At 48.0% G+C, this 12,204-nt stretch overlaps 1 protein-coding gene across 1 annotated transcript; it reads right to left on the minus strand.

The window, feature by feature from the left end:
- Positions 1-427: 427 nt before the first annotated feature.
- TOR4A (torsin family 4, member A) lies at positions 428-11,793 on the minus strand. Its single transcript, XM_015423101.1, has 2 exons — positions 11,736-11,793; positions 428-1,829 (listed from the first exon to the last, which is right to left on the minus strand). Exons 1-2 carry the CDS (start codon positions 11,791-11,793, stop codon positions 514-516), a joined length of 1,374 nt encoding a protein of 457 aa, XP_015278587.1. The 3' UTR covers positions 428-513.
- Positions 11,794-12,204: the final 411 nt, after the last annotated feature.

Genomic DNA, 12,204 nt, shown 5'->3' on the forward strand with positions numbered 1-12,204 from the left:
AGCAATCCAAAACAGTCCAGTGATGTCAGGGGGTGTGGCATGTACAAATAAGTTATGCTAATGAGTTATGCTAATGAGCTCCTGCACCTCTTTTTCTACTAAAGGACCCCTGCTACTCAGACTGGCAGCAGCTGCCCCGGGGTCTCAGGCAGAGGCCTTTCACATCACCTACTGCCAGATCTTTTAACTGGAGATACCAGGGATTGAACCTGGGACCTTCTGCATGCCAAGCAGATGCTCTACACAGCCCACTTCCTGTGCCCTCAGCCCGCTTCCTACACAGTGCCAGCTCGATACAGTAGAGAGGAACGGGGAGGGGAAGAACCTGTGGAAGCAAAGGATTGCTGAGGTTGCGGTCAACTGGCGTAAATTTCTACTGACCTTTTTTTCTCTTTTTGACTGGACAATTTCTCCCCCTTGTTCATTTGGGAACAAAACCCAGCCCTCAGCCAAGATTCAGGACATCCCTCCCAGAATCAGAGGTGCCCTCTTGCCCGGGATTTCCATCAGCTCTTACAGCAGATTGACTGTAGCCACTACCTGTTTGCAACCCATCGCAGCAAACTGCCGCCCTCCTTTCACATGATAGCTGAGCTGACTGGCTAAACGCTCTACGTGGCTCGGGTCGGGGTAAATGCCTTCACTCATCATTTCCTCATAGAAGCAGCTCTGGACATGGCTCTTCTCAAGCAACACAAACGGAACGATCTCCACAAAGCCCCAAAAAGGATGGGCGTGGCTAAGTACGGGACGGACGGAGGTCAGCAGCTCTTCCATCTTGCCCTGTGGTAGTGGGAGATCGGTGGAAACGTTCTGCAGAAGGAAGTTCATGATCTCTTTGCCGCCCACCTTGCTTATCAGGATATACACGGCATTCAGGAACTCGTTGGTTTGGTTCGTCAGGAAGAATCTGCTGAGGGTCTCCAGCAGGGCTGGAGACATGAGTTCCACCTCGTCCAGAATAAACAAGGGGATCTTCTCTTCTATTTCGGCTTGGGTTACCATGTCACTGATCTTCTCAGATAGATCCAGCTGGCAGGCCAAAGATGAAGCATCGTCTGGGCAGTGGTGCATCGTAAAGTAATGGAGCACGAAACTGTGACCCACGACTGACCGGAAGTGTTTGGCTAGCAACCAGCCAACATGGCTCTTTCCAACTCCGCTGGGCCCGTTGAAGGAAATCACTAAAGGCTGGTTGTGTATGTGTGTTGCCAAGTAGTCTTTCAGCAAGGCCATAATGCTCTCGATGGCCACAGTCTGCCCAAAGATTTCCCGGCGCATCGTTTTCTCCAGCCCATCCAAGTCATACTTTAGGACGTTATCGTCCAAGTTCTCAATCGCATTCAATATCTGGAAGCAAACAATACTGGCGAGCAAGAGGAGGCAACACTTGGCTTTGCTCTTTTGTTCCGTCGGCAGGTACCGCCTGGTGCTGCCTGGGTACAACACCCGGGGGTTCCTACTCCGCTTCTTCCGTTTGCTGGATCTTGATAGCGGTGGCTGCGCAGATGTGTCAAAAGTAAAATACTGTGCCTTCTCAAAGCTTGCTTGGCTCAAAACAGAAGCAGATGCACTACCCAGCTTGGCTTTACCCAAAGAGATCTGCCGCTGAAGGAGCTTTGACTGGGGATCTTCCTGGAGGGTCCTCCTTTCTGTTGGCGAGAGGCCCTTTTTCAGCATGTGGGCTGTCCTCCGTAGGCGGACGATCGCCCGCACTGGGGAAGAGAGGAGAGAGATCTTCTGGGGGCATTTGAGAGCAGCAGCTCCACTGCCAGGCTTCCGGCTGTCCATCTTGACCTCTTCCTGAGCACCTCTCAATCTTGTCTTCTCTGCAGAAGGAAAGAAGGAAAAAGAAAAAGTATGAAAATAGCACAAAACTTAGTAGGGTGTAATGTAGAGGCTGGAACAGGAGGCAGAAAACACCTGCAGAGTTGTGAAGCTCACTGGGTGGTCTTGAACAAGCCAGCTTCTAAGCACCAGGGCTGGATTCATTATTATGCTAAAGAGTTTCTTGAAAAGTAGCAAGAAGTAGAGCATTAGCTGATTATCTTGGGTATAAAATGCTGTGCAGCATGCTTGTGGCTTAATATTGTGCCCCACACAGTTTTGGAAAGACTGATGTAGAAGAGTGATGTAGTCTCTCTGAGCATCAGGGCTGGATTACATTATCTAACAGCAGTACAAAATAGGGCCAACACCAGACACTCTCCCTTTCATACAAAGCACAATTACTGCATAACCTGTTGCAGTTCACCGAGTGCCGTTTGTGGCATTTGCAGGCTGCACTTGTCTGGATACACCACAACCCTGTTCACAAGTTACAGTCGTGCACGTCCAATCTGCATACAATGTACACTTGTTAGGTAATTCTCTTGTTACACTCAACACATGCACAATTACATGTGTGATAAAACTCACATATTTATCCAGGTGCTGGTCCCCAGTTTTGGTTGCAAAGTGCATGTCTGTTGGCTGTTTCTTACAAGCCCGTGTACTGTATTCACTGTAACATGTGAGCAGAGGGGTCAACTAGATGCGACGGTGCCCCCGTGTCTGCCCAGGGGGGCACTGCCAACATTTTAAAGTTAGGATTCTTTAGAAAACACTGTGGGAACCTGATCCTGAAAGCCAACCTGATGGCACCCTGGCTGGGTGGAGTCCCAGGCGGTCTTCCCTCGGGTGAGGATGCTTGAAAATGGTGGGGAGGCAGATGGAAACAGCACAACAGCAGCAGTGGAAGTGAGAGAGAGGGCTTGTCAGGCTTGTCTCTGACCCTGGCCACTCCCCTTCAGGGCTCTTTTTGTAGAAAACCCCCAGCAGGAACTCATTAGCATAATAGGCCACACCCTGACACCACTGCTTATTAGCACATTAGGCCACACCCCCATGTTACCAGAAGTGTGGTCATCCAGCCACCCCCACCTTTCTCTTCTTATTCTGTTTACCTTGTTTGTGGTCAAAACCCAGGGCATTTTTTGTAGCAGGAACTCCTTTGCATGTTAGGCCACACACCCCTAATGTAACCAATCCGAATGAGTTTCTGCTATTGGGTGTGGCCTAGGGTTGCCAGCCTCCAGGTGGGGCCTGGGGATCTCCCGCTTTTACAACTGATCTCCAGCTGACAGAAATCAGCTCCCCTGGAGAAAATGGCTGCTTTGAACGGTGGACTCTATGGCATTGTACCATGCTGAGGCCCCTCCCCTCCCCAAACCCTGCCCTCTCCTGGATCCACCCCCAAAGTCTCCAGGTATTTTCCAGCCCAGACCTGGCAACCCTAGTGTGGCCTATTATGCTAATGAGTTCCTGCTGGGCGTGGCCAACTCAGGAGCCAGCCGGAACTCCGTTCCTGTGCGTTCCTGCCCAAAAATAGCCCTGCCCTTATTGTTCAGCAAGCACCACTGTTACCCCTACCAGCTGAATGGCTGCCTTCATTTTCTTAGGAGAATTTAGTTAAATGGCAGGCCTCAGCAAGAGTTGGGGACAGGTCACTGCTGCCAAGCCTCCTCAGCTAGGAGAAGAACGCCTGAGCCTCCACCCAGCTGGGGTACCATCAGGTTAGCTTTCAGGATTGGGCTCCGGATAGAGTTGCTTGCCACCTCTGGCATGGGAATTTCCTGGACATTTTGGAAGTGAAGCCTTGGTAGGGCTAGGTTTGTGGAGGGGAGGGAGGTTGACATGTTATAATGCCCTAGAGCAGGGGTGTCAAACATGCGGCCTGGGGGCTGGATCAGGCCCCCGGAGGGCTTCCATCAGGCCCGCAGTGGAAGTGGCCCTCTCCTGCTTCCAGTTCTGCCACTGCTGCTGCATCATGATTAGTTAGCATGATGTTAGCCGCCCTGAGCCTTCGGGGAGGGTGGGATATAAATCCAAAAATAAAATAAATAAATAAATAAATAAATCATAGCTTCCTTCACCAGACTCTCTTAATCACTCAGCCATTTCATTTTTTAACCTGGGTCCTAGACTCAGAACTCTGAGCATGAGATTTCTGTGGTGAATGCCAATAAATCAAAAGTAGGTTTGCAGCTTACAGAGCTAATATCTTAAGCATGTTTTTTTTATTTTAAGTAAAAGAAAATTTTTGTTCTTGTGCCTTTTATAAAGTTTATATCTCCGCTACCTGGCATTACATTTTATGACACACATGGCCCGGCCCAACAAGGTCTCATGTCAGATCCGGCCCTCATAACAAATGAGTTCGACACCCCTGCCCTAGAGTTCACTCTTCAAATAATAACAACAGTAATACTATAAAGTCTGCCCTCCAAAGCAGCCATTTTCTCCAGGGGAACCAATCTGTGTAGTCTGGAGATCAGCTGTGATTCTGGGAGATCTCCAGGCCCCTCTTGGAGATTGGCAACCTTAGCCCCCACATGGTTGTTTGTTTTTGTTTTTTAAGAATCCCAGTTTTAAAATGGCATCAGCTTGCCTGTGGCACATACAGGGATGCCGTCACATCCAGCTAAGTCCAGAGCTCTTTTGGGTATAGGAAACATCTACTACAAAAAGCCATATGAATCATGTCCGGTACAGCATACTCCAGAACTGACTAAGGAAGGATTAGACCATCATTATTGCCACATTTGTATATATTTTAAAGTCCCTTTGAAAAGCTTGCATTTTATTTATTCGTAAATAAAAGTTCTTGGAACCAAACCTACTCCCTGAATATGGATTTTGTGAAAAATATTATTATTTTAGCCAGACATGACCACTTATTTGCCAGCAGCGCCATCTGGAGGCACAGTCAAGTATCTTCACACTTTGGCTGAAGATTCCAGGCTGGAGTTAACAGAAAAGGTGCATTTCTTCTTTTTTTAATTTTTACACTCCCGGTTCATTTTAAGGTAATTTTATTTGCATAATCGAAACAAAAGCATGCAGGTGCTGCTAAGCAAGAACTTCAAAGGGTCCCATTAAATGAACCCAAGGTACAGCACAGAGAGCATGGGATAAAAGTTAAGACACGAGGAAAGTTAAAGCATACATCTGTACAGCAGCAAAATCTGTTGTGTTATGCAGGATTTAATTGACTCCAGATATGCAAATAAAGAATTCATCCTGGTATAGCCCACAAATTGGTATTTATAATTTTTATTGCCACTTTCAATGATTCACCAATACCAATTTATTAATCATTTTATTACACGTGTTTGAATACTTTATAACAGTAGCAATAATGATACCTTTTATTTAGCCTTTGCACATTCTTGTTACCAGACCCTTTTCAAGGGACTGTAATCTGATGGTTAGTGAACCAAATGAGCTGTAAAATGCTAAAGGGTTTGGAACTTTTCTATTCAGGAAAAAAAAATCACTAATGAGAAAGATGGTAGAGACAGAGAAGAATCGCACTGATAGAAAAACTTCCCCCCTCCGTGTCTCATAATACCAGAACTTTAGGGCCACCCAAAGACATTGACTGGTAATCATTTAAAGACAGATAAAAAGAAATTAGATCCTTCTACAATACACAGTTAGCTAACATGCCACACGATTAATCAGAGCCAGTGTAGAGTAACAGTCAGATAGCAAGACTTAGGGCCAAACTACACAGACAATGCTAGGGATCTTGGGGGTGGGTGTATATATGTGGGCGGAATATAGATCAAGGCTGTAACACCAGAGAAAGAGAGAATAACTCTGCCAGGAAAACAGCACAGGAGCAAAGAATTGGTCCCCACACCCCATATAAGGATGCCAGCCTCCAGGTGGAACCTGGGTCTCCCCTGGAATCACAGCTCATCTCCAGACTATAGAGATCAGTTCCCCTGGAAAAAACAGAGACTTTGGAGGGTGGACTCTGTGGCACTGTACCCCACTGAGGTTCCTGTCCTCCTCAGGCTCCACCCCCCAAATCTCCAGGAGTTTCCCAACTTGGACCTGGCAACCCTACTTCCCATCCCCTGCTGGTGGCCAGGGGGGGGACCTGGCAACCCTACGACTCCAACAAAGCAGCCCTGATCAATATTGCCATCAGCAGCTGCTTTCTGCAGCTCTGGAGATCGTATTATGGATTCCCAGTGTCTCATTATACGTTTGGCTCTATAACTGGGGAGTAAAGGTAAAGGTTCCCTTGCTCGAAAGCCAGTCAAATCCAACTCTAGGGTTGCGGTGCTCATCTCCGTTTCAAAGCCAAAGAGCCAGCGCTGTCCGAAGACGTTTCCGTGGTCATGTGGCCGGCATGGCTAAACACCAAGGCGCACGGAACGCTGTTACCTTCCCACCGAAGTGGTACCTATTTATCTACTTTCAATTTCTTGCTTTCGAACTGCTAGGTTGGCAGGAGCTGGAACTAGAGATGGGAGCTCACTCCGTCATGCGGCACCCGGGTCTCAAACTGCTGAACTACTGACCTTCCACAGCCTGCAGTTCAGTGTCTTAACCACTTGAGCCACCTGAGGTCAAATCCTCACTTAGTTATAAGACTTCATTGGGCAATCTTGGTCCAGCCATTTTATAAAACTCAGACCTACCCCAAGCACACCACCCTAAGTTCCTTGGAGGAAGGGTAGGAATTAAAAATGTAATAAATAATTAAAGTTATGGAATTCGCTACCACAAGATGTGGTAACCATCACCATCTGTAGATTGCTTTAATAAAAGAGATCAAGGTATGCAATGGCAGTGAGCATCAATGGCTAAATGCATTTCTCAATACAAGATGCTATGGGCAAGCAGTAGGAGAGGGCTGTTAGAACCCTGCTTTTAAGGAGGCGTCTGGCTGTCCACTGTTGGAAACCAGATGCTAGACTAGGTGGATCTTGATTTGAATCTACAAGATTCATTCTGGGTTATGAAAACTGGATCCCACTTTATTCTTCCCCGCTTCCGGCTATGTGCCACATGGCAGGGAAGCAATGGAGACGTCTGGTATTTTCTTTCGTTCCGTTTTGTTCAAGGAAGCAAATTAATCTGTGGGATTATCCATTCTGTTTACAGGAAACCAAACCACGAGCTGGATCTCACACACACACACAAATCAATAGAACTGCCTGTATGTCTAAGCTGCGGTAGCAAGGAGGAGCTGCAAACTTGTGTGATACTGAGCCATTATTTTTTTATATGAACTTGATTTGATATGGCTTTGTTGTTTTAATGTGTTGCAAGCCATCTTGAGTCTAAAAAGAAAACTTTACTTAAGCCAAAAGCAGCTTATAAATCAAGGGTTGCAAGCCCTTCATTTGAAGAGAGCTACTTCTGAGTAAGGAGAAATATCCTGAGCTTTTTTGTTGTTGTTCAGTCACACAGTCGGGTCCAACTCTTCACGACCCCATGGACCTCATCATGCCAGGCCCCCCTGTCCTCCACCGTCCCCCAGAGCCAGCTCAATTTCATGTTCGCTGCATCGATAACACTGTCTAGCCATCTCATCCTTTGCCGTCCCCTTCTTCTGTTACCTTCAATCATTCCCAGTACCAGGGTCTTCTCCAGTGAGTGATCCCTTCTCATTTGGTGGCCTATATAGATCCCTGTTAATATATGAACATTTCTCCCCCTCCTTGCATATTACCAAATTTTGTTCTGTCCTGTAAACTACTGGAATATATTGGTAGCAGAGTGCACAAAGGCTCACAAGCACAGTGGAGCCATCTGGCACAGTGTGTGTGCGAGCCAGAAACAAAGTTACATGGACCCTCTTTATATCTGCAAACTAATATGAGTCCTTTTATTTAAGGAAACCCATTCTAGACAGGATAGAGAGATAGTTTTATTCCCGCTGTAGATTTGACTGGGAATATCTTTTTCGGGTCGGGATGACAACACATCCGTCCCTGAACCGATCAACTATGTTCACTGTAATCATAGCATTTTAGATTAACAGTGATACAAGCTATTGTAATGATCTCCTCTTCTTGGGTTTTTAGTTTGGTTTTCTTTCCTTTCTCCCATAGATGTAGTTTTTCCTTCCCTTTTTTTTCCGTTGTAGTTTATAGAAAATGCAATAAAAAATCCCCCCCTGGGGGCTTAAAAAAAATAACAGGAGAAAAAGCAATAGGGAGAAACGAAGGCTCTCCTGTCTTACGATCTTCAAAAATGCATGGCGTCCAGAACGTGAGATCGTCATTGTGAGACTCCATGGTGTGCGTTCAGACGGGCCGTTTAGTCCACTTTTGGCACGCTTCAGTAACGGATTTTATACCCATGTTCACACACCCAACATCTGCGCACTGTCCCCAGCCGTCGCTTTCCGACTCAACCCCCCTTTAAAACGAAGTATTTTGTTACCAGGTTTCCCAAGTGGTGTTTTCCTGATTCTCCGGTTCTAGCCGCACTTTCCTGATGTCTGATCGCTCCTGCGGTGTCGAGCCACTTCCGCTCGGAAGTCCAAGGCTTCCACTCTTCGCCCGCCATTTTATTTTAGTGTCGGCGGTACGCACACAGCCGGAGCTCTGCTCCCGCATGATTAAAAACAATGTTTAAACGGTGGCTAGCTTTGTTGGTTAGACGAGTTTGGGATTTCACGGAGGCCAGTTTCGGGGTAAAAGTTTAAAGGGAAGTGTTACAGCAGTTGGGTTGAAGTGGAAATCACTGTTCTGCGCACGCGCGAAAATTTTAATTCTACAGATGGCCGCCTGTGCGCATGCCCAAAGAGAGGGGGGGGGACAACGACGCATGCTCCCACGTGTGGACGGTGGGGAGCAATGTGGCTGCGCAGCGATCCGGAACAAGGAGGTGAGTGTGATTGTGATTCTCCAGGTAAAAAAAAACATGCATCGGGACGGGAGCAACTTAAACCTCTCCCAGCATGCCGTCTAACCACACCCAGAGAGTAGTGAAAGCAAGGGTGGTCAGTGTCCCGCCTGTCTAGCTCTCTGACTCTCGTGTAGTCTTCCGCTGTAGTCTGAGGCAAAGAGACAGCACAAAGCCCTTCACTTCCAACAGAAAACAAAGAGCATCAGACATGAAGCTAAGCAGCACTGAGAAAAATCCTATGAAATAAAAGCTTCAAGCAAGCCACTAGCTCTGAAGAGGAGGAATCAGCAGCTCTTCCCCATCCCCAAAACTATCCTTTCTAAATTGCAGGTAGGGTTGCCAGCTCTGGTTTGGGAAATACCAGGAGATTTTAGGGGTGGAGCCTGAGGAAGGCAGGGTTTGGGAAGGGGAGGGACTTCAATGGGGTATAAATGCCACAGAGTCCACCTTCCAAAGCAGCCATTTTCTCCAGGAGATTTCCAGCCACTACCTGGAAGCTGGCTAGCCTAATTGCAGGGCACTGACATCCCCCCCTCCCCACAATTTTGATTTGCATACTCCGGCAATGGATTTTACTGTAAGTGGATTTTACTGTAAGCGAACTGGCAACATCCAGTTAGAAAGTGGATTGAAAGCGGATTATGTCGTATGTGTGATCACAGCCAAAGAGAGACAGGTCAGGTCTGTTTCCCAGGTCTCTGAGCTGCACAAGAGCTTTGCTCCTGTGTCTTCTAGGGGCTACAGGGTGAACTACCCTTTAGCAGCCAGCAAGCTCACCAGCTAGCTGTTGAAGACCCCTGATAAAAAGGTGTTAACAGACTTATACAAATAAATACTGCAACTGGTGAATAGTGTGCAGAGGGAATTAGCAGGGAAAAATAATGATTTTCTCAAGTTACTAGAATCCTGGGTCACCTAATTAAATTGATTGGGAGCTGGTCAAGGCAAATACATGGAAGCTCTGCAACACATACTTAACTGAGGAACTCACTGCCACAAGAAACAACAGCCGCTCCTAGTTCGGACAGCTTTAAAAGACAAATTCGTGGAGGACAGGTCTGTAGCATCACTACTAGCTAAAAAAAAAAAATGGAACCTCCGCATTTAAATGCGGTATATCTCAGATTACAAGGTTGGGGGAATAAGGAAGATAGGATGGTTCCTGTTAAGTCGTGCGCTTAACAAAGAGTCGGAGAGTGATTCAGCAAGAATTGCGGTTTATTCTTCAGCTTAGTTACGATCGCCAGCCAGAACCATCATTCGAACCACTCGAGCCAAAGGACAAGCACTGGCTGCTCTGTATTTAAACATTCCCGGCTAGTGTAGCCACACCCCCTGTACAAATAACAACCTATGAGGTTGAAGATATAATGCCCAATCACAAGCGGTCCCGCTTTACAGCGTGATTGGTAGACACTCTCTGGGCTAGGACTCCTATTGGTTACATTAGGATCCTAGCCCAGGCTGAAGCTTAACATAGAGTTTCAATGAGACGATTCGCATGTCAGTATTTACATTCAAGTCAATACATAACAAATCCCTCCCCCCTAAGCAAAAACATTAGGAACAATCGTAATCGCTTAAGTAGGTGGGCACTCTGCGCACTCTCTGAGACCTCCGTGGCGTAGGAGGTTCAGGGCACCTTAGAATTGGAGGCACTCGGCTTGACTCACTCTCGAGTGGGTCAGGAACGCTACCATCCCTTGCAGTGGGTCCAAGAGTAGGGGTCTGCCCTCCCTCAGGGACAGTACTGGGCTCGGCAGGCTCGGCAGTACTCACCTCCGGCAGAGGTATGGGATCGTTATCTGGGTCCGGTAGCTCGGTTGGCTGCGAGGTGGGGCGGCCAGTCGCCCACCGCTGCCTCAACTGGTCAGTGTGTCGCCTCCACTTGCGACCGTCTGCAAGCTGGACAACATACATTCGGGAACCCACTACCTCGGTAACTGTGGCTGGAAGCCACGAATGTCCCCCTGCATAGTTCTTTGCAAAAACCGTGTCCCCACATTCGTATGTGCGGACCTTAGTGGAAACACTCTGTTGCTGGGGCCTCAAGTCGTTGAGGTCTGGATGCAGCCTATCCAGCAAAGACGCTAGGCGTCGCCCCATCAACAACTCGGCCGGGCTGCGGCCTGTAGCCGAACACGGAGTTACATGCTGGCGCAGAAGAAACGACGCCAGTTTCACTCCCCAGTCCCCGGATGTCAGCTTTGCAAGCGCATCTTTGGTCGTGCGGACCATTCTTTCTGCCTGGCCGTTAGAGGCAGGGTGGAACGGGGCAGAAGTCATTTGCCTTATACCATTGTTAGTTAGGAACTGTACAAATTCGGCAGACACAAATTGAGCGCCGTTATCACTAACTAACACATCAGGCAACCCATGTGTGGCAAAAAGACGGCGCAAAACATTAATTACAGCAGTAGAAGTGGTGGTAGACATTGGCGCCACTTCTAACCATTTTGAAAATGAGTCCACTACAATTAAGAACATTTGCCCTTGTACCGGGCCTGCCAGGTCGATGTGTAGCCTTGACCATGCCTTCCCCGCCGATTCCCACTTTTGCGGATAGGCGGTTGGTGGGTCGGCCCTCGCCTGCTGGCATGGCGTGCACCCCCGAACCCACTCCTCAATATCAGCGTCCAACCCGGGCCACCACACATATCCCCGGGCCAGAGCTTTCATATGTACCATACCGGGATGGCCCTCATGAAGTGATTTCAGCACTTTTTCGCGCCAGCGATGAGGCACAACCACCCGGTTTCCCCACAGTAGACAGCCCTTGGATACAGACATCTCATGTTCCCGCGTTTTATACGGCTTGAATTCCGGCTCTAAGGTCCCCGACGGCCACCCCCTCCACACCCAGTTTAGAACACGACTGAGTACAGAGTCTTTAGCTGTCGCAGCAGCAATGTCCTTTACTGACACGGGTGCCTCCGGCAGTTCCTCAATAGCCAGAACTGAGCAAGTAGGAGCAGGGTCCAAGTCCTGGCCGGGCAGAGGGCAGCGGCTGAGCGCATCAGCGTGTCCAATTGCCTTACCCGGCCGGTGTTCCAAGTCGAATTCATACGCCGAGAGGAACAATGCCCATCGCAACATGCGAGCGGACATAACATCAGGGAGTTGCCGGTCCTGGGCAAAAATCCCTAGCAAGGGCTTGTGGTCCGTTACCAAAATGAAACGCCTTCCAAACAGAAAGTCATTAAACTTTTTAACAGCAGAAACAAGCGCCAAAGCCTCTTTATCAATCTGCGCGTAGTTTTTCTCTGCTACTGTCAATGACCTGGAATAGAACGCTACGGGGGCCTCCCGTCCGTCCGGCATAACATGGCTCAGAACCGCCCCCACCCCATATGGGGACGCATCAGCAGCCAACACCAGTAACTTGTTCTCATCATAGTGTGTCAGCACAGCATCTGATGACAGCAATGTTTTTTTTTTTTTTTGGTAAACAAATTTTATTTTCTCAGGAATACAACATATAAAACATTTCATTCTATCAATTGTCTA

This window comes from Gekko japonicus, unplaced genomic scaffold (genome assembly GCF_001447785.1).
Source record: "Gekko japonicus isolate JY-2015 unplaced genomic scaffold, Gekko_japonicus_V1.1 scaffold454, whole genome shotgun sequence".
Taxonomy (NCBI): Eukaryota; Metazoa; Chordata; class Lepidosauria; order Squamata; family Gekkonidae; genus Gekko; species Gekko japonicus.

What these genes read in the sequence shown, in the direction of transcription:
- TOR4A (XM_015423101.1), bottom strand. Translation starts at nt 11,793, where the DNA reads ATGTTGCGATGGGCATTGTTCCTCTCGGCGTATGAATTCGACTTGGAA. An exon ending in CGACTTGGAACACCGGCCGG is followed by an intron (nt 1,830 to 11,735) that starts GTAAGGCAATTG and finishes TTCCTTCTGCAG; the next exon opens with AGAAGACAAGATTGAGAGGT.